A 22390-nucleotide genomic window follows, 5' to 3' on the forward strand; every position below is an offset into this window, starting at 1 on the left:
CCCAGCTTGGGGCTGTTTTTTTAAGGAAATTTGTGTTGTCTTCTGGAAGTAAAGTAATACTTTCTCTGGAGAAGACATAGCTTGCTACAGAGGGGCTGGAGTATCTTCCTCTCCTTCATTTCCAGGCAGAAGTGAAGCAGAGGGAAGGAAGATGAGAAAGGACAGCTTTAGGGGTTCTGAAAGACTGACAACGCTATCTGAGGACTGGACAACCCTACAAAATGTTGTGGACAACCTAGTGAAAAAGGCTAGACAACAATGAGAAAAAGGGTACAGAAAATCAAAGGAAGGGTTTTTAAGAAGTGCCCTTTAAAAATTTTGCAGATTAAGTGGAAAAGAAATACCTTTGAGGAATTACAGGATATCAAAATCTCATTCAAGGGAGGATCCTAAAATAACAGTGAATGTAAGAAGTCTGGTTGCTTTCACTGTGCTGTGCAAAAGCAGTAGGTTCTCCTGAAGAGGCATCAGTCTCAGAGGTGGTCTTAGGATTCATGTGTGCTCACACCACCTGAGCTTTGCTGTCATGCCCACTGCTGTGGCTGGCTGAGAGATGCTGGTGTGGCCCAGCCACGCTGCACAGCTGAGGGCAGGGGCAGCTGAGCTGTCCCCATGGGTGGCTCCCCCACCACAGCCCACCTTGCTCAGCTTGCCCTGACGCTGACAGCGCTGCAGTGCCAGGAGGCAGCTCTGCTCTGCCTGCTCCCTTTTTGCTTTTACACACCCAGAAATGCGAAACATCTTTTTGTATGCTTGGGTAAGTAAGGACAACATTATCTGTGCTGGCAGCTGAAATATCATCATTAGACAGCCATCTAAGTGCTTTACCCAGCCAAACAGCACAGCTTTCTGAGCTGTTGTTCCAGGCTTTTGTCAGAGCTAAGCACACAATGCTGCATTAATTCATCACTTTGGGGGAGCGGCAGCTTTGCAAACAAAAGAGGGCTTTTAAGATTATTTTTATTCTTAAGACTGTGAAACACCAAGTGGCAGTATGGGAGAGGAGCCAAGTTGCAGTATGTCTTCAGCTCCCTGAGTCAGAGGCAGTCCCTAAGGGAGCTCAGCTTTTCCTGGGACTAAGAGAATAGCTGCAAGAGCACAGAGCACTCACTTTTTTACTTCTTCTTTTTTTTTTTTTTTTTTTTTTTTTTTTTTTTTTTTTTTTTTAATGACAGGAGTTATGGTTTTCAAAGGCTTTCATCAGGGTAATTTGCCAGAAGGCAATGTTAATCCTTTTTTCATCATGAATATTCAGGGCTCAGTAATACTGTTCCTCTGATTTATCCCTCAAGCAGTAAGCTAAATTGTTATTTCACGTTTTTACAGTTAAAACAGAAAAAGTAGAAAAAGAAGGAAAAGTAAAAATAAAAATTAACCCAAGACTGCAGTATGTAAGCCTTTGCTTAAGAAACATCCAGCAAAAACAAAAGAGCAGGAAGTTCTGATCTGCCTGGAGATTTTTTGCCGCTCTATTGAAACCCCAGAAACTTTAAGTTATGAGCTCTTTCATTATTTCCTGTAGAAAAAAAAAAATACTGAATACAAATTTAACTTTCCCCTCCTCTTGCTTCCAGAATTACTGGTTTACCAAAGGGCAGTACGGTAATAGCATTTCCAAATGTTCCTGGCCGAGACAGCCGCGCCGGGAGCGGCGATGTGGCGGAGCCTCCGCACGGCGGCAGCTTCGGCTAAGGGGAAGGGAAGGGAAGGGAAGGGAAGGGAAGGGAAGGGAAGGGAAGGGAAGGGAAGGGAAGGGAAGGGAAGGGAAGGGAAGGGAAGGGAAGGGAAGGGAAGGGAAGGGAAGGGAAGGGAAGGGAAGGGAAGGGAAGGGAAGGGAAGGGAAGGGAAGGGAAGGGAAGGGAAGGGAAGGGAAGGGAAGGGAAGGGTCCAGCATAGCCAAACACTCATTAGTTGTGCACCCCTCAAATTAACGCCAACCTGACAGCCCTGCCCTCATCTCGGGTTGCAAAAGGGTCTGTAGATTGTGTTTGGAGCACTGAAAATTGCGGCTGCTGTCCCAGGACAGTTGCAATTTTGCCCCTGTAGCTGGCTGAGTGGGAGCTGCTGCAGCTCCAGAAGATGGAAGAGTCCCATAATGCCTGCGGCGAGGAAGGGGCCAGTCTGTTTCTCACTAGTGAACTGCACAAACTGCATATCATTAGAAACACCCCTCAAGTGAGGCAGGAGACCACCACAGACAGTCTGCTCAGAGGAACACCACACAGTGTCCAAAACTGCGGAGTCCTGCTGGTTGCAACTATTTGCCCATCCAGGTAGAGGAGCAGGAGGAGGAGTGGAGGTATTTTGAGAGAGGCTTGGCAAAAGATAAAGGGGAACCTAAGTTTGTGCAGGTAGCATGGATATCCCATCTTCTAAAGGTCTTTCTGTGGCTATGCTTTGAGTTTCCAGGCTAGGAGACAACAACTATTGTTCATAGTGCCCTGTGGACAATTTGGCTGGAGTACAAAAATTACAACCAGACTTTTGAAACCTCAGTAGTGACAGAAAAGGTCAGCCACCAGAGATACCACTTAGGAGATCCCCAGGGAGTAAATGACTGCTGAGCTTATTGCAGCAATACTTGCAGTACTGAGGGCAGCCAGATGTTGGTGCTGGAGGCTTTTGGAGTGAATTTTGTGGCATTTCCCAGACAGTGGTCACCTGGCTGCTTCCCTTGTTCAACTTGGGTAATAGCTTGAAGACCTCAGTGGCTGACCCAGCTGGCAAATATTGGCACAATGCAAAATCCCTCCCTGACACAAAGGTGTCTGCCAGAGTTCTGATAACAAAGCTGGCACCAGCTCTTTCAGGCAGGCATTTTGCTGTGCTGGTGCTGCCATCCCAGCTGCTCTGTCTTATCCACAGGACTGTATGAAGATAGAGTGAGATCAAAAAGGTAAACACACTGGGCTGGGAGTAGAGAAACCTGGCTGTTTGTCCTTGAGATGGTGCCAACCTATTGCATGACTGAAGGTGATTCATGTCACCTTTTTGTGTTCACTTTCACTCCCAGGACAGGCTGCTCTGTCCTGGCTGCTTCGGTCTGGGATTGTCTCTTGCTCCTCACAGGCACAGCCTGTGCCAGAGGAAAGGACCCAAATCAATTATATGTTGCTGATGTAACTGTTAGACTGAAAAGTATTTTAAGATCCTCAAGGAAGGAGGTTTCCTCTGCCCACACACAGAGCGGGCCCACAGTCATGCCTCTGTGTGCATGTGCAGGCTGTGCACAGACCATTCTTAAAATGCTCTTAAAAACTGCAACTTCCACTGGGACAGATAAAAAAAATAGGGCTACAAAAATTTGAAGCCATCTTTACTCTCAGGGCATGCAAACACAAACTGTGACAAACCAAATGAAATTTTATGCTGATTGTACCAGTGTTAATACAAGTTTCCCTGGGAAGCTGGAAGAGACAGCAAGATGGTGATGCTCTCTTCTCCAGCAGGGAGGATCTGTGGCACTGCCAGAGTGAGGGCATGCCAGGCAGCTGGCTCAGCCAGGGCACCTCTCCCATGGAGAGGGAGCACCGTGCCACACCAGCCCTCCCACCTGAGTCAGCTCTCAGGCTGCCCACTCATCATGTGCATTTTGGCATCATCCAGACAGACACGCTGTTTTCCTCCACCCCAGCACAGGAACGGCACACGTGATCCTTGGGGTTTATGGGAGCCAAGTTACCAAGTTTTCCATTGCTCCTTGCTGTGAGAACCTGTGGCAGAAGCAGGATAATCCCTCTCTTTCATCATCTGTACTTTGAATGTCATTATTGAAAAGCATTTTTGCAATCCTCTTTACACAAAAAATTGGGCAAGCTGAGTACATCTCTCATGCTCATCAGAAGCTTTCACAGAAAAGTGGTTCCAGCCAGCATGGGCAGAGGTCAGGCATACAGAGAAAACACAGGAAAAATCACATGCAAACCTATTCCTGTTTTATTAAAACAGCTAAAAAAATATTACTTCACACTGCCTTTCCCCACTAGAGACAGCAAAAATAAGCAAATAAAATCAGGCCCATGGCAGCTTGCCACAATTCTCACAGAATGGGAGGAAAATTGGTTTACTAAAGTATAGAAACTTGCCAGAGTGGTACTCCTTTCCTACTTATTCACTCTGGGAAAAGTCACCAAATACTCTGTCTGCAGCCGAAGTTAGAACAGAGCTCATAGGTCTGGCAGGAGACAGAGACACATTTTAGACCCCAATGCAGAAACTCTGCCACAGTTTGTGCATGTACCCTGATTAAAAGAGAAAAAACCTGAAACACAGCTAATTAGTATGAAGAGCCTACCCACAGTTTTTGAAAATCATTCATATTTTCCATGGTTTATGTTGATTTTGAAGAGTTATCAGCATGTTCCTAAATGCTCTGTGCACAGGAACAATGGTGAGGCTGAGGGTTGGGTTTGCTGAGTGTGTTGTTTCTTTAGTGTAGCACTACTGAAAGAGTATTCTCAGTCTGTGCTGCAAAATGAGCCAGCATAAGCTGGCCTCCGCTCAGCCATCTCTATTTCCACAGCAAGCTGAAGACAGTCTCTTGGAGAGAAGCATGAGAGATGCTGGATCAAGCAAAATTCATGACAGCTATCTCTCTGGGGGGTTCCCGAGTTAGCAATCTCACCTGGACCATTATGTTCTGCAGAGGCCAATGGCCACACCCTCTGTTAATTCATTTAATTGCTCTTTGTACCAAGACCTTTGGTCTCTGCAGCATCCTGTGGCAGAGTCTCCCACAGTTCCAGCATGCAAAAGGGTTCCTCCTTTATATCTGCAGACTGTTAATTTTACTGGGAATGCACTGATTCTGGCAATATTACAAAAGAGTGATTCAAGACTTTCTGTTCACCTTTAGCATTTTATGTTTATACTTCCCATACCAGTGGATTCTCTACCTAATTGAAATGTCTTGGTCTCTGTAGGCACTCTACCACTCCACAAAACTTTTTCCTGGCTGTTTCACAATCAATCATTCTTCCATTCCATCCCCACAACTGCCCCACCTGTGGTGACCTCTGCAGCAGCTGATGAAGCAATAGTCCCCAGTCTTCCTTTTGTCATATCCTCCCACACAGGCATTCTCTTTTGCCTTTCCTCCCAGTCCTTTTCCCAGGACTTTCCCTTGTTAAGACTCAAGGCTGTGTTTCCTTACCAAAACAGAGAGAGGGAACGTTCTGAATGTTGATGGGATGTAGATGTTCACTATTACCCATGTCAACTCGCAGGCTGCATAAACAAACTGTTTGTGGCCTGTTTCTCACTCAAGGCTTTTAGGCTTAATAAGAGAAACCCTCAATTTAGTAATGAATTATATATGCCATATACATGCTATTATGGCTAAATTAGCCATACATGTATTAAATCATAATCTATGTATGTCAGATGTGCCAGCTCAGGATAGGAAGATGTCTTTTGAAGGTGTGTGGTCTGAGCTTGTGAGCAGAGTAATTTATTATCCCTCCTCCAGGTCTGCTGCCCCACAGGAGACAAGAGCATCATCACATCTGGCCCTTTTGAGTTCAGATCTCGGAGCTAAATTCAGGAAAGCTGGAAAACAAACAGAACGAAACAGAATAAAATATTTACTATTGTCTCCACACAAAGTGCTGAATTTTATACAGCTTTTCCCAGAACAATTCAGATCAATGAAAACACTTTTTGACAAAGTGGAGACGCAATGTTCTTCTGCAAAAGAGTAGCTGCCTGGTCGATCAGTCAAAACTTTAGCTTGGACAAAAACATCTTCCCATTCAAGGCTGGATTACATGCTGCTGTCTGTAGGGTTAGTGTTCCTCTGCCAGGGTATAAATTTCTGAAGCCTTTTTGGCAGTATTTGCATGAAGAAGTGCTGGAGCACCATCACCAAGAATTTTTTTGTGGGGCAGGGGAGTGCTTCCACATTAGCACTTCACAGCAGTGAGGCTGACCAGGAGATCTGATCCCTGGGATGGCTGCAAGGAAAGCCATAACTGCAGCACCAGTGTTTTTCCACCCCTTTTTGCTCCCTCTCAGCAGCTACCATGAATAACAAGCAGGAAAAACAGAGGCAGGTTTTGAAGAGAAATGAGGGCAGTGGTGGGGGGAGGAGGCGGGCCCAGCTTATGCAAGAGTGGGTATAAGAGGGGGAGCCGAGTGCCCCTGCAAAATCCGAGAGTGGGGCAGAAGGAGAGCGCACACCTCACCGCTGAACGACAGGTTTGAGAGCTCTGTGTTTCTTTGTGCCTTTGCTGTGGCTGCTGCAGCGAGAAGTTCATTAGAAAACGTGTGGGCCACAGGCTTATTTTGGATGGGGGATGCTTGTAGAGCAGCCTTGCTTTCACCTTCTTGGGTTCCTTGCTGCCAGAAAGCTTTTTGCACAAATTTGGCCCAGTGCAAGTTCTCTGGAACAACTCTCTTTGAGGGGCAAAATCCTTGGATGCCAGAACTGAAGGGCAGGATAGAGACTCTGCTTTTTAAAGTCGAAGCTCTATCTTTAAGAACACTCCCATTCCTAAAACCATGGCAACCCAACAAAAAAAGCCTGACAACAGAGTCCACATATAGTAAATGGAATAATGCTCATGCACTCCTGCTTAAAAATGTCTCGGAAGTAAAATTAAAGACTAACTGTAATTAGGCATTACTAGGATAAAACATGTTGCAGGCGTGGCAGGATACATTCTTTGTAATCTGAAACCTTCTCCTTTAGAAGAAAATGTTAAAAGATAAAAGACAAAGATCTAAGAAGTGTGCTGGTGTGTGATGCATCTTAATAGGGAAATATTAATTGAGTGAGCAAACACAAGTGACTGGCAAATGAGGGGGGGAGCTGTATCTGAGCTTTGCAGTAGTGCATGAACATAAGGTGAAATTAAAGGTTCTTCCTTGTTACTGGGGCCAGCCCAGTTCCCAGCAGCCCAAAGCAAGAGGAGACTGTGGTAAAAAGCACATTGAACATTTCCTGGTGAAACTTCTGGAGAAAGCTGGGTATTTTAATGGGATTACTTTATTGATGTGGGGGCAAGGGTGGGGGGCAAAAGATAGACTTCTGTGTCCTTAGAGACACTGACCATTTTTTTATCGACAGAAAACAATAGAGCTGAGTGCACAAACACTAAAAGACACCCAAGGATCAACTTGGCTGGAAACCCCAAGAATATTCAACTAAACAGAACTTTCTTTATGTGGCAGAGCCCCCAGACTCACATGCTAGATTTGTTGTTTGGGTGACTTCTCTTCTTCAGGGCAGCATCCCCTGTAGCCAGGGCTGCCTGTTTAGGGCTGGTACTTACAGCACAAGGAGACCAACAACTGCAGCATGGCTTGGTCATGACCTTCAGGGGAGCTGGAAGCAGGAGACAGCCAAACAACAATATTGTCTGGATGCTACAGAACAAAGAAAGGCATAATGATCTAATGAAAAAAAGTACGGTGGGTGAGGGGTTTGTGATTTCCATTTTCAGTGTTTATTGTCCACAGCAAACATGTAAGTCTGACAGCTGTACTGTAAGTTATTAACATCACTTGTAGCATATTAGCCAAAGCTAGTAATTATTTTTAATAAGGATACTTTTCAGAGTTTTATGGAATACAAGGTGCCCTTCCATGAAACATCTTTCATTTGTGTGTCCTTGATACAGAGAGTACTGGGATGGGTTTTCTTTTTACCTGTGCTCCAGCCTCATCTAGAGGGATGCAGCAGACCAGCTCTGCTGGTCATAGCTCATAGGCTTGGCATGGCCTGGCCATTTGTGTGCTCTGCTGGTGCCTGCTTAGTGCCTCAGGGGGACCCACATGGGGGTGTGCAGGAGATACAGATTTGGGCTGTGCTCACGTCCCACCTGCAGCTCCACTGGTCTCTGAGGGACCAGCTGGCTCCCCTGCTCTGCCTTTGGGAAGGAGTCTCCAGGGTAGAGGGGAAAGAAGGGGGACCTGAAACCTAACTTGATCTCTTAGCATTTAGCTGAGCAATATGCATTTTTCATTTTTCATCCTCCTACCTTTGCCTGTATTCTTTACTCAGCTAGAAGCTGTCTGGAGATGGTACAAATGCTCAGGGATTGTGCTGTGGGCAGATGCTTCCTCACCTGAGATGTTCAGGCAGCAAGAGGACAAAACACCTTGAATGTTTCAAACTGTTTGTTTAAGCCTTCAGTGCATGTTATACAAGCCTGGGCTCAGAACCACTTTTGGACTTCATTATAGTGAAGGTAATCAGATTGTTTAAATGAAAAGCAGGATTGCAGAGACAGAAATTTCTCATCCCTTTGGCGTTAGGCACCTGGCATACAGCCCTTCGGCTGGCAGGACTCAGCTGTCCCTGTCTCCACCTTCATCTCCACCAGCTGCAGCTGCCCAGGCACAACATCCCCCTCTCAACATGCAGCTGGGCACTGCAGTACAAATCATGCCTGACTGGCCCTCTAAAATCAAAGCACAGATGATAAATCAGCCCTACTCCTGTTAGAGCCATGGGATTTTAATTACTAAGAATAAAGGGCACTGAACATGACCCAGTCTAACCAATTGCATTTATCCCTACCTTGATTCACTGTTTACATGCTTAAATAGGAAGGAGCACATCAAAATTGAAAGATTGTTTCAAAAGCAGCACAAAGATCTGCAAATCCCAACCCCTTTTCCCAAACAAGACTTGAGAGGCTGACACTGGGATGGATGAAGTCTTTGTGATCCAGCTCTGGCCATCTCCCCTATCGGGTTTTCATCTTTTCCATTTCAACACTTCTTGTTCAAGAGGAGAAAGAACAAAGCCTTGACATTCTGAACAGTTCAAGAGGGAAAGAAGGGGTAAAAATTGAGAGCTTAATAACTTTATTCTGCAGTAGCATATATGTCTCACACACTGGTGGGTCCCCAGGCTGCAAGGCAGAGATTAAAGAAAATTTATGTGTGAAGTCAAAAATCTGATCACTGTACAACAATTCCAAAAATCCAATTGTACAACAAATATAAGTACAAAGAAATCTGCATTCCTCTCAGTCTGGCAAAAATGAGGTCTTTCCTATAATCAGTTATTCTGTGTAGCAAAAAGGCCTATGTCTGCCCTGGTAAATGTGTAACTGCAGGCTACACAGGTGTGCTGGGTCTGGCTAAAGGTTGTGTATCCATCCATCCCTGGAACTTTCTATGCAGCCGCTGTTGAGCCGGGCTCAGGTCTCATTGGCCCGAGGTAAGTTCTGTCAGCTCCAGGCTGTGATGTAAAGCAGCTTTGCGCAATGCCCACAGCAGCAGCCCAGAAAGGGCAGAATTCCACCGAAGCCCCACTGCCGCGAGGGGAGAGGTGTGTGAGGAGCGTGCCTGAGGGACAGCAGCTTGGAGGGGCAACAAAGGGGCGACACCCCCAGGACAGAGGCGAGTACGCGCTCTTACTGCACTTGCTTTGAATGCTGCTTCTCCAGCTCAGCTGTTGATGCTTTCCCAAAGAGCTTGGGGCTCTCTTCTTTAGCCAAACAAACCACGCTGACTTTCCACAGATGGGGCTTAGGGTAAGTGCTTGGCAGTGAGAGCTGCTCCTCTTGCTTCTGCTCATAAAACAAAAGCTGAACAGAGCTGGGAGCTCTGGCAAGCCAGAGAGAAGTGACCACTGGGTGCCAACAGTGCCTAATGGCACAGCCTGCCTGGGTGGCACAGGGTCACCCTCCTTGCTGTGCAGGAAAGACTAAGTAATGCCTCAAAAGAATTGTATGATGGAGAAAAAAGTGTGGGCAGGGAATTCCTTCTAATTTGTGGCTTTTTTGTTCGTTTTCCTGAGCATGCCAATGTGAAAAAATGCATTGAGGAGTCTAGAAATCCACTAGCACAGTAGCCAGGCTAACTGTGCAAGTGAAGTTGGGAAGGCACCTTCCAAGATAATTTTTTAGTCAGTCCCAAGCAGTGAATATCATGAACATCATAGTGACATGCTCTGTCATGCATGTCACATGCTACCTGTGAGGCTGGGGAGGTGAAGAAGGGCCAGGAGCAGAGGGGACAGCAGCATGGCTGCGCTGCCCACACAGTAATTTAGAGGATGAGGTGAGAGTTAATGGGGAAGAACAATCCTTGGGTGAAGGCTCAGGGGACAGGGATCTACAGCAGATCCTCCCCTGCATGCCTCTGTGGAACAAATAATTTCAGGCTTGACTCCTAGGCATTCAGTTGGAAGACACTTAGACAACCTGAGTGACCATCATAAGAACATAAACTTCATTTGCAAACCCAGCTGTTAGATAGGAGTGTACAGCCTGGGAATGCAGATATCCATGTTAGCAGGCAGATATACTTGGCAAGGTATGTCTAGTTACCAAGCACATCTCAGTTTTTGTAGAGTGGTGGTACTGCAAACTGGGATATCATTAGGCATGAAATACTTGGGGACCCCTCAGGGGAAAGAATATGGTTATACATTGTGAATTAGGCTGGGAAGGGGCCAGGTCTTGAATAGCTGGATTTAAACACAAGCACTTTCACCCTGTGTAAAGTGTTGGTGAGACAGACATTGCTCTGTGTCCTCTCAAAAAGCTCAGGCCACCAGAACTACAATACCTGACAGACTGGTGTGACTCAAAAAGCCTTGGAGGAAGAAAGCAGAGAGTAGGGCTTGGCTACTGGCAAGGCTGATAGCATTTTGCCCATCCAATGAGCTCTGCAGAACTTGAAACAGATGAAAGAGGGTGAACAAAGCTACAATAAACAAGGAATTACTACTAGAATAAAAATACAGCTCTGAATAACAGCATTTTGGCTGATGATATGTGTTACAGATGCATAATTTTCAACACATTTCAATGTGGATTTCAAATACACAGATAAACAGTTATATATTAGAAATCCAAGAAATGTGCGGCAGAGCTATTAGTTATCAAAAAAGTTTGATATAAGAGAGAATCCAGGGAGAATACAGGGAGAATTCTCTCCCTGTATTAAGAGAAATTGTACTTGAAACAGACTGACCACTCTCCTTTCCTCCTAATTTTTTCTTTCAGCACACACGGTGGAGGCAATTTTCCAACATGAATCTGGTAGCAGATTTTCTCTGCTTGCTGGCTTGCCTTACTCTGGTGACTTGTGACCGTGTCTACGTCCACCCTTTCAATTTGTTTTCTTTCAATGAGAGTGACTGTGAAAAGCTGGAAAAATTGGTTCAGGAGGGAAAGACTGTTGTCCCTGTCTCCATTGAGTCCCAAACCACACCCGAATATGAAGGTGGCATGAATGACAACGAGTTGGAAGCCCCAAGCCTCAGCACCTGGGGGGAGAAGGAGCGGAGCTACCTGAGTGACTTGGTGTACGTCCTGGGCATGCGGTTTTACAGCGCGCTGCAGGAAGCGCAGAGGGGCCAAAATGTGCTCCTGTCCCCAACCAGCCTCTACAGCTCCTTGGTGTCATTCTACCTGGGGGCCTCAAACCAGACAGCGCTTGATTTGCAGAGTTTGCTGGGATTTGTCCCCCCCTCTGGAAACCCTGACTGTACTTCCACAGCAGTCGGAAGCAATTTCCTCTCCAGCCTGAGGACGATCGAGAGGCTTGTGAAGAGCGGGGACGAGGAGCTGCTCTTTTCCAAGACCCTGAGCTTGTTCTGTGCCCCTGGCATAGCGCTGTTCCAGCTGTTCATGGAGCACTTGCTGCCCAGTGCTGATGCATTCAACGCCCGAGCTGTTGACTTTGCCAATCCAGGCGAGGCAGTGAAACAAATCAATGCCTTTGTGGAGGCCAAGGGCGAGGGCCAGAGCGAGGCCTTGCTGGCAGACATGGACCCATCCGCCCAGCTGCTCTTTGCCGTGGACACCCGCCTGGCAGGTACGAGGCAGCGCTGCTCTTCTGGGGAACAGGCTGGGGAAGGACAGCAGGACACAAACCCTGCTCCTGGGAAGGAACAAGGTCAGGCCTGGCCAGTGGGGAAAGGGAAGGGCTCAGATGAAAGGCTGGACCTCTGCTCCCCACCACTGTGCCAGGGATCCTGCCTGCGCTCTGCCATGAGCCAGCAAGGGTGACGGGGAGTGAGGAGGAGGCAGATGGCCTCCAAGAAATTTTCCATGTCCAGGAAAGGTGTGGAAAGGTGCATAAGAAAGACTTGCACAGCATTTCTTGCTGCAAAGGGGCTGAAAGTCATGAGGGGCCACCAGCAAGATTGATCAGGGTGTAGCTTTAAAGAAAGCCAAAGGAACTGGGGGATGTAGGGCAGAGGTACAGATACAAAAAAGGTTAAAAAGTACAATGGACATGACTCCTCTAGTGGCTGTTAAACACAGAAGTCTGGAGGCAACATCTGGCTCAGGAAGCACCTGAACATCAGTTATGGAAGCAGGGCACTTATACAAACCTAGAATGAGGCAATCCCTTCATTGCCAAGGGTCATTCTGTGCTGCTGTCCCAGAAATCCCCCTGCACTACAACTGAGCCTCCTCTTCTGAGTGTAGCTGCTTTCCTAGATCCTTCTGACTGAATGCAGTATCAAAGCTGCACACTTCAGACAGCTTGCCTACTTAGGAATGTATTTCAGAACACTTGCAGTGAGCCCCAAGCTCCTGAGTGGGCCTCTGCTGCTAAAGGTGGAGTTGTGGTGCTCAGGAAGCCTTTTTGTGCCTCCATCTTCCCACCTCAAAACTGGATATTGGGTTTTCTTTGCCTTGCATGGCTGCTGTAATTCTCTCAGTGAGCTGTGGGCATCAGCTTTCTCTTCATTGTAAGATCTAGCATAGATATGATACTACAAAAGTAATTGTGTTACACACTTGGGCATGGTGACAAAAGCAGTTTCCTTTAGTAGAACCATTTTTCCTCTTCTTCTGTATTGGAGACTTGTCATTTGTATAAGCTTAGAAACACATGTTCAAGGGTTTGCCTCACTAGGTCAGTTCTACTACCTTCTCTCTCAGAAGGTGCATTTTAAATGTTACAGTCCCCACACATGGGATGGACAAAATTGGCTTAAGAACAAATTAATTACACAAACAATTACCTTCTAATAAACACTTTAGCGTTTGGCTTGCCATTTGGTTGTGAAGGAGCACCCGTGACAGCTGATGCCGCCACGCTCCGTATCTGTCCCTATAGCTGCAGAAAGGATAAAGTACCTTTTTTTTTCTCTGAAACATGTTACAAAAGCTCTGAGATGCTATTCGCAGCCATAGCACTGATAAAGTGACAGAAATACATACAAAACAGCAGCTAAATGTTCCAGTGGTCTCAAGTGCTGTTTACTTGCACACAGTTTTCTTCACATTTGCAGACTTGCTGCCAAGCAGGGCCTGCCATTTAGAATTCAATGCAGAACATCAGCTGCAAGTTTCACTGAGGGCAGTAGTTTCTTTAGTGTTGAACAGGATTGTCTGCCCAGCTGGGCACAGCATTGATCTGTGGGAGTGAGCAGATAACAAGTTGAAATGCAAAGCTGCACAGAAGTAGTGCAAGGTGAGAGCAAGGCCTCTCATAGTTGTGAACTGGGAAAGAAATTTATTTTAAGGTCTAGTAAGTGTTTGAGTATGTCCTTTTTAACCTCCTTGGCTCAACCAACACTTCAGTGCTGTGCTTACAACCTTCCCCATTGCTTTAGTTTGTAAGATGGTGAAGGGTGGGACCTCAGGGAGAGCTTGTGCTGCCTTCCCTCTCCTGAGCCCACCTGTCTGCCTGAGAGTGCTCCTGCAGCACGGGCTGGCCCTGATGGATGGTGTTCCAAACATGCCATCACTGCATTCAAGGGACAGAGAGGAAGCCAAGCTGACCCTCTGCACAGGCCTGTGAGCCCCTGGGGACCATGTGGCAGCTTGGGAGGAAGCAGGCAGCCAAGCAAGCAGAAACACTTTCCTGTCCCCAGGAAAGGCCCCAAAGCCAACAGAAACACAGCAGCTTTAGTCACAGTCCTGGAGGTCATGGCCCCTGTGCTGTGAGCTTGATGCCGCCAGAAGGCAGATTAAAAGGGGGAGACATATGACTGCAGTAGCTAAATGTGATTTTATACATGCAGTCCTTCTCTAAGGCACAGAGTGTTCTGAAAAAGCCCAGCTAAGGGGCAGAGGGGAGGAGGGAAGGAAGATAAGAATCAATTTCTGTTTTCTTGTTCTGTTTTTCAGCGAATGTTAAGCAAGCCTTCCTGCTCAAAGAGCCTCAGGAGTTCTGGGTGGATTCAGACACAAAGGTTTTGGTCCCTATGCTGTCCATCACGGGTACATTCAGGTACCAAACCGATGCCAGTGGTGCTTTTTCCGCAGTGGAGGTTCCCCTCAGCCGGACGGCGCTGCTGGTGCTGCTGCAGCCCGTCGGTGGCAGCGACCTGGAGCACCTGGAGTCCCAGGAGAGCTTGCAGACCTCAGCCTGGCTCCAGCACCTGGCCCCAAGGTAGGGAAGGGGCTGGGGCCGTGCACCCTCCCATGGAAGGGATGGACGGCATGGGGTGAGCCACACGGGCCTGCCCCTCACCTGGGGCAGGTGCTGCCAGGGAGGCTGTACTGCTGTGCACAAAGAGAAACTCCTGCACAGCCAGGGGCTCACTTCAAAGGAGCTCCACTTCATGGGATCAGCTTTTTACCTGGGGGTATTTCAAGGAAACAAGCATCCCACCCATGAAGTGGGATCATCTGGGGTTTAGCAGCAGACCCTGGGTGAAGTCTGGGTGAGTTCACACTTGGAACCATTAAGAGGCACCCACTGTGTTTGTACCCACACACTGAGCACTTGTTGCAGTTGTTTTCACATGCCCATGCCCCAGGACTGCCCAACCACGACGCTCTCACAGTGAACAATCACTCACTTGCCTCTTTCTCTCCCTCTCTCTGCAGAGAAATTAAATTAAAGCTGCCAGCATTAACACTAGAAGACAGCTCTGATCTACAGGAGCTTCTTGCAGATATGAAAATGCCTGCACTGCTGGGGAAAGGGGCAGACTTCAGTAAGATAAGCAATGACAGTCTAACAGTTGGAAAGGTACAGTACACATCACTGGCATTAAAAAAAAGTTTCCTGCACATTTCAGCCTCCTAAACTGAATAAATTTAACTAGAACTAAGCAGTCAGAGCCATGTAGGGGACATGCTTAGTAGGCGACTGAGTATTACATACAGTGTTATGTTTTTGATTTAGTAGGAGAATAATGCTGATAACACAAGAGTTTTAGTTGTTGGCAAGTCGTGGGAGGAATGAGTGAGCAGCTCAGCTGCTGGCTGGGGTTAAACCCTGACACAAGGGTAACAGCATGACGGCCCAGCCCAATGTAAAAGCAGTTAAACAGCTTTTGCACGTTATGGACAAGTACTCCCAACATCTTTTTTAAACATCTATGGATACAATGTGTTTCATCATTTACTCAGACTCTCATTTGTCCCATCACAATTGTGCTCTGATGACTCCAGAGTTACTCATATGTTTTTCCTTACAGGTAATAAATAAAGCCTTTTTCAAACTGGCCAGTGATGGAACAGATCAGCCAGAAGACCCTGCAGCACAGAAGGAAGATGGGATGTACCTGGATGTAACACTGAATAGGCCATTCCTTTTTGCTGTTTTTGAAAAGCAGTCAAGGGCAATGCTTTTTCTTGGCAGAGTAGTAAACCCTCTGCATGAGGATTAAATGCAAACACAGAGGATAAGAAAGGAGTAGAATGATGCACATTTCCCATCACCTTTTTCTTATTCATCAGATATTTTTGTGATGTTGTTGAGTGCTCTACTTAGCTTTGAGATGAAGCTGTCAGTGTTCAAAAAACAGCTTTTTGAAAGCTAACACCTTGCAACATTTCATCCTCGTTCATCTGTTTCATGTGAGGTGACTCACATCCTTCCTCCAGCTTCCATTTTACTCTTTGTATCTCTTTTGCTCCTAGTTCCCTTTCTGGACACAGTGGGGCAGGGCAGTGTTTCGATGCAAAGCATCAACTTGAAAAAATAGATAAGCAGCTTTTACTATAGTATTTTTATTTACTATAGAAAAGGACCTCTTCATTCTTTAAAAAGCTTTTTTAATTGTATAGTCAGTTTTGCAAGAGAGACTCCCTTTTACATTACACTGAAGATTATCCACAGGGATTTCTAGCTTCATCAGCAACATTTCCCTCTAAAATGCTGCCAACAGCACAGGCTCCACTTGTCCCACAGAGACAAGATTTTTCTGCTTTGGAAGCAAAAACATGGTTAGAGGAAGTTCATTCTTTCTGCAGCCCAGATGGATGTGTTCACTTCTTAACTCTATGGAAATGCTAAAAATAGGGTTTGGTAGTATTAATGAACTGTGATGGATAAATTCTCAGAGCCTGACAGAATTATCTCTGACTTTTTTAGGAAAAAAATCCCACAAGGTCTACTTTTGCAACACAGTTCCATTTACTGGATTGCTTTATAACCTGTGAGGCATTTCTTACAGCCTTGTAGCAAAGAAGGACATTACTGGTCAGAGTCCAATTCTGTAAACTTTAACATATCCAAACCATATGTTCTTTAAAAATAGCATTAATGGCAATAATATATATTAGTATAAATAGTGAATGTGGTGCTGCTACTTGTGAATAAAATTATTTCAGCAGTCCAGTCCAACTCTTAACAGAGTCATAAAAATTTGAAACATTAAAGTGGAACAAGAGATTATTAGATGACTCTCTGAAGTGAGGAACTGGGAGACAAACCTTGGTACTAAGGAAAGCCTGGAACAAGGATTTCCACCTCTCATCTCTAGGTTTATTGTTAGCACTAATGGCACTTAAAAATAACTGCAAATCTCTTTGGCAGATCATGCAAGACGTATCCTACAGTGCACAGCAGCTCATTATCATCCACAGTGGCCCAAATGTGTGTCTAAGTAAATGCACTAATTCCAGCAGCTTGGTGTCAGTGATGTGGATATGTGACACATCCCTGTAGCTTCATGGAAAATAAATAAAATAACCCCCAAGAATGCTAGGATGCAGCATCCATGTATTTATCCATTTATACTGTATGGACTCCAGATGCTCTAACATCTAAATACTGTACTTGTATTATATACAGAAGTAATTAAGTATGAACATGCAGAGGTAGAAAGATGCAAATAAACTCACTTCCAAGTTTCTTTGCTGCAGTTCAGTTGGGCTTTTTTCCATAAATGAATTCTGGCTTATTTTGTCCATAAATAAGTTCCGGGTACACTGACCAAGTTAAAGGGAAAATGTCTTTATTCACACATGGGGGCCACATGCTCTGGAACTCCATATCCCTCTTCAGTGGCTACAGGCAGAAAAACAAAACAAACCCATCAAACACACTGTTCAGAAAAGAAATGTTGTGGTGGAGAGCACCTCTCCACTGACACCCTGGAGATGAAAAGGAAGGAGAAAAGGGCAGAGACAAGGAACTAAAAGTAAACTGACCAGAATAAGGACTGCAAAGAGAGAAGTGCTGGAGCAAATGCTACAACACCAACAAGATAAGCTACCTCACAATGTATACTCTCCTGAGACTTGTTTCTGACATTTTACATGTAAATTTTACATGTAAATTTCAATTCAATTTTACATGTAAAATTTCATGGCATTTTTTACTCTTCACTCTCCTCCAATTTTACCAAATTCCTCTGTTGGGCACACCATGATGCACGTTCCAGGCATCCTAGACACTACTCTCATACTGAGATCCCAAAAGCAATTTACAGCCTAATAATCTAGTGAATGAGCACCTGAACTCAGACTCTAAAAGTGGGAGATTTGGAGAAAGAGAACAAAGGCAAAGATGAGCTCTTTAGGTTTCATCAGACAGCACATCCCTGAGCATAGCAGAAAATTTACGGACAGCATAAAAAACACAACAACTTTTAAGAAATCCATGCACTTTGCTTCCTCATCCCTCCTGGTTTGACCTAGAAAATACAATGGTTGACGGAAAAAAGAAAGTAAATATTCCTTGAGTGGTCCAGCCAAATACACATAGTGCTAGTTATCTTTAGACAATGAGGTTAGAACTGGTCCACTTCTGGTATAACATACCAAGTTGAGAACCCAGTTACCATTTTAGAGGAAGACATACCACTGCTCTTTCTCTCCTCAATATTGTACAAAACCTCTTCCAGCTAAATTTCTTCCAAGATTAGAAAGGCATAGTGAGTTTTCTAAAGGTTCTAGAATGGAAGAAGAAAAAGGCAGAAAATCAAAACTGCATTACTGTCATGAAGTGCACTTCAAAAATTACTTAAGGGATAGAAGAAATAGGATCAGTAGCAGAAGACATCTCCTTTGGAGCACTTACATGGTAGATCATCTTCTCAATGATCCACAGTGTTTGAAAATGCTAAAATTCAGTTTACCAAAGTTAATTCACACCTTTCTTTCAATGGTTGTATCACACAAATTCTTAACTGATGTATTATTCCACTGAAAGAAAATTCAATCCTATTCAAGTGAACAAGAATAAGAGATGGGGAACTGACACAGAACCAGTGATACAGACATTTAAAGCAATCATAGGACCATTCAGCAATTTTGATTTGCTACACAGTGTTATTTCCTGCCCTGAAATTAAAGCTGGTCTTCAATAGAAAAAAACAGAATTCAGCCTAAATCCTCACAAAGTTGATGAAGACAAGCAGGAAGCATTGCAGGAAGATGTGGAAAATCACTTGCAACTCAAGTGTAAGTAATCTCTCTGTGCCTTTTTGGTTTGGTACACAGACTATATCCTTTTCCCCTGCTTTGGAGGATACAAACAAAACTGTTCTATTTTCCATCACTAGTCTGTACAGGTCTCAGAATCTGCTGCTTTGGTGACAGCTGTTGTAGAAATTTAATTGTATAGAGATGCAGTCCTGCTGAAGTGAGCAGTTGCACAGTGCATTTACAATCCTACAATCTCACTCTCAGGCTACAATTTACACGTCCATTTTATAATAAGAAAACATTGCTGAAAACAACAGTAGCTAGAACTAGGATGATGTTTCTACTCCTGACTCTTAAGAAAATTAAGAGGTGTGGGGAGAACATGCTTTCTGTGTTCATCTATTAGAAGCCTAGAAAACATAATAGGTACACAAACTCCTTGTTCATAAGCACTAAGAGGTAAATCCATTCAGCAGAGTGTGCCTAAGGCTGAGGATTTCCAGAGGCCTGAAAGAGACAAACAGATCTGTCATCTGACAAGTTGGTTCACTTGGCTGTTCCTTTTTTCAGCAATAAACTTGGATGCTCCCTTGATTGTGTATGTGCCATGAACGGAGAGACGCTAAGCAAATTAAAAAAGCCAAATCCTGCTCTCCATTACTCAAGATTGAATGCAAGCACCACCACATAATTTTAAGCAGCAGGGCTTCTTTCCTCACTGCCTCCCTTCAAAAAATCAGTATTAGAAAAGTCCTAACAGCCACCTTTCCTAATTGCTTCAAAAGCACCATGATATCATGGTTGTGTCTTCTCAACTAAAATGTGATCAGTTTCCAACAGTGAGGAATGAAAGCCCTCAAGCCATGAAAGGTTTGCTCAATACAGTTTCACTTCACCCAACAGTCGTGTGCTACACACCTCCTATCTCTAAGTACTTGGAAAATTTGCATAATCTGGGCATTAAGTCCCAAGCTCTCTAAATACTTTAGGAAAAACCAGGTATTTTTAATTAATAATCTGGAACTAGAATTCCAGTGTTAAATTTTCACAAGGTAAAAAAAAAAAAAAAAAAAACCGCAAAAAAAACCCCCAAAACACAAAAAAACCCAGGGCATTTTTTGACTTTAAAACCCTAAATTCAACTGCTACTGTGCCCAGACTATGTTGCCTGTCCTTCACATGTGAATGAGAAGCACCAATAGGCAGATCTCTCTAGGTTCAAGAAAGCTCTTGGTTACTCCCTCTACCATTTTAAACCCTAGTAACACTTTCTAATTTCCTGCTAAATAAAGACGCACCTTTCACTGATGTAACTAGGTTGGAAGTTACAAAAATTCTACATGTAGGCAGGTAAATTCTAATAGATAATATAATACAAATAAGAAATATGCCAGCCTTGAATAAATTCTAGCTTAGTGAATTAAGTTTGAATTTGAAGGAAAACGGGTAGTCTGAATGTAATAATATTTAAGTGAGACACTTGTAGTAAAAATTATTTTAAAAATTAAATTACTTTATGAGTTTTTGTCACGCAGCCCTTCACACCAACATGGTCTGTGAAAAAAACCACATCAGTTAAATGAAAACATCCAAAACCCAAACAAGTGCTAAGCATATCCCATGATGAAGGAGAAAAGCAGCAAAGAGAAATAGCACAATTGTGTTCCTAAGAGTACTTTATCCAGCTCTGCCTAGGGTTAGAGCCACACCTAGGGTTAGGGTTCCAAAAATGCCCAGGCCCAGAGCTCCAAGCACACTGCAGGTGCAAAAGGCATGCCGAGGGGAACACAGAACTGCCACAACATGGCTCCCTCCACAGCTTTCTCCTTTGAACCAACCTTAGACCAAGGCTGCTCTCCCAGGAGAGCAGGAATAGCATTTGGAAGTTTTTGACATCCTGTAAAGAGTTAAAGCACACAGCTGCCTGTCTCAAGCACTGCCAAGGCCACAGACAGAACTTGCCCTAAGATCAGCCACCACAGCAGGAACTGGAGGTAAGCACAGAAGAGAGGAATTGTGACAGGAAGGTGCTGATTCCAGACCTGTCAGTGGTGAGATCTGGTTAGCACATCCTGGTTAATGCATCCAGACAAAAATTCTCTGGCAAACTGTGGGAGAGAAAGCAAGTGCTCGTACTCATATCACTGTTCAAAATCACCCTAAGTTATAGGACAGATGGAGTCTGTGACCACCAACAACCCTGATGTGCCCCCAGACTCATTTCTGGGACTTCCCACCAGAGGACTGCACATGATTCACAGTGATAACATCACAGTCAATTCACAGTGATAGCACAGAACTCCCCCTCAGGGGAGGTACCAGGGCATTCCCACCTGAATCAAAACATGCATGAACCCACTGAACCCATGTATGAACCCTCTTTGTTTCATGGACTTCCCCCATCCCTGATGGATCATGACTGTGACCATTACTTTGACCAACAAACAACTGAAATGGCAACAATCAAGTCTTGTTGTGGGATCCATGGATGGTGATGTCTTTCATCTCTACTACGTACTCATACATTTTCTCTTTCTTTTCCTTATATATATTCTTAAATGATATCTTTTATATTAAATGATATGCTTATATATTAAATGATATTACTTTCATATTGCTCTATTTCTATAGACAATCACCAAAACAGCTACATACCTTTCCTTCATTGCAACCAAACTGCTCTAAAATAAACCAGATAGATAGATAGATATAGCTCTATGTGTATATATAGATACATAAACTCTGGTCACTCAGTGTCCTTTCACTCAGATCAAGGGTTCAGTTAACAAGAACCTCAGTTATTTTGCCTCTGGAGTGGGTTGTAACACAGCCATCAATCAATACATTTGATTGAAAAACCTATGGTACATCAAATGTTAGGAAGACAATTTATTACATATAATTTTCAACATAGAACTTTGTTCTTGTACATTTCAAGTTGTACAACAAAAATAAGAAAAACATTTTCTTCTACTTTTATTCTATAGTAGAAAGTTTAGAACTTTGATTGCTTTCCATATAATGGATAACTGATAAAGTCTCAGTCTTTTGGTGAAGCAAGTTCATCAAGGCAGAAGATACACTGATTTGCTGCTTGAGATACTTCAGGAAGCACTTAATTGCTATTTATTTGGTAAAACAAAGCAGAGTTCTCTCTCTCTCTTTTAGGGACCTTGTTTATCTTCAATCACATGCTTTCAAAAATAACTAGGATGGTTCCATTGTAGCTTGATCCTTGGCAGTTAGAACCAGCTCTGCAAGGGCTGAAAAGCTTTTTATGCTGCTTGTTTCCAGTCCCATCTTTCGGATCTAAAAAGATACAGAAAACCCATAAATTTTCTTTAAAACATTGAAAAGCTAATAATTATTCTACTTAAAATACTTAGTGAAGCCTATGTTTCCTCCTGTACTGACATGTGGCAAAAAACACAACTGCATATACTGCAAACTGTAAATATTTGCATCCAACTTTGCTCAGTTAAGTCTCTCTGGTTACAGAAGTGTCTTGCAGGGAAATATTTCACCATCTTCTAGGCAACTTGTAACTAAAGCCAGCTGGAAGTTTCCCAGTGAAGCAATTAGAAAGAGAAACTTGGCTGCAGTTGGTTTTAATGCATTGATTTCAACTGATTCTTTTTTTTTTTTTCTCACTCCAAATGAAGTTTCTGGGCAATACTTTAAAGATCAACGTGAATACATCCAAGAAGAGCCAACAGCACGATGGTGAAAGCATTTCAATAGGCTGCAAAAGCCTATGGTTCTAGCCTGGAACTTCCTGGGAGACAAAAACAACTCTTCAATTACAGAGGTTGCTGCAAGTAATTTCTTAGCCAGGAAATCTCTTGTTCTGACAATAAGAA

At 44.2% G+C, this 22390-nt stretch overlaps 2 protein-coding genes across 7 annotated transcripts in view; one reads left to right on the top strand and one right to left on the bottom strand.

The window, feature by feature from the left end:
• Positions 1–6037: 6037 nt before the first annotated feature.
• Positions 6038–17014, top strand: AGT (angiotensinogen). 4 transcript variants are annotated; one of them, XM_005491110.4, is made up of 5 exons: positions 6038–6195; positions 10965–11778; positions 14052–14316; positions 14757–14901; positions 15353–17014. In XM_005491110.4, the coding sequence occupies exons 1-5, from the start codon at positions 6064–6066 to the stop codon at positions 15542–15544; spliced, it is 1548 nt and encodes a 515-aa protein (XP_005491167.2). In that variant the 5' UTR covers positions 6038–6063; the 3' UTR covers positions 15545–17014. The 4 variants fall into 4 exon arrangements, with proteins under 4 accessions (XP_005491167.2, XP_074393568.1, XP_074393569.1 ...); XM_074537467.1 differs by lacking the exon at positions 6038–6195 and adding an exon at positions 9233–9355; XM_074537468.1 differs by lacking the exon at positions 6038–6195 and adding an exon at positions 9235–9351.
• Positions 15383–22390, bottom strand: part of COG2 (component of oligomeric golgi complex 2) — a 32837-nt gene continuing 25829 nt past the window's right edge. For all 3 annotated transcript variants that reach the window (XM_074537463.1, XM_074537464.1, XM_074537465.1), the window contains one exon: positions 15383–21839. In XM_074537463.1, the coding sequence (XP_074393564.1) occupies positions 21738–21839 (102 nt within the window). In that variant the 3' untranslated portion in view covers positions 15383–21737. The remainder of the gene's footprint in view (positions 21840–22390) is intronic.

Source organism: Zonotrichia albicollis, chromosome 3 (assembly GCF_047830755.1).
Source record: "Zonotrichia albicollis isolate bZonAlb1 chromosome 3, bZonAlb1.hap1, whole genome shotgun sequence".
In the NCBI taxonomy this organism is placed as follows: Eukaryota; Metazoa; Chordata; class Aves; order Passeriformes; family Passerellidae; genus Zonotrichia; species Zonotrichia albicollis.

What these genes read in the sequence shown, in the direction of transcription:
- AGT (XM_005491110.4), top strand. Translation starts at nt 6,064, where the DNA reads ATGAGGGCAGTGGTGGGGGGAGGAGGCGGGCCCAGCTTATGCAAGAGT. An exon ending in ACCTCACCGCTGAACGACAG is followed by an intron (nt 6,196 to 10,964) that starts GTTTGAGAGCTC and finishes TTTTTCTTTCAG; the next exon opens with CACACACGGTGGAGGCAATT. An exon ending in ACAGTCTAACAGTTGGAAAG is followed by an intron (nt 14,902 to 15,352) that starts GTACAGTACACA and finishes TTTTCCTTACAG; the next exon opens with GTAATAAATAAAGCCTTTTT.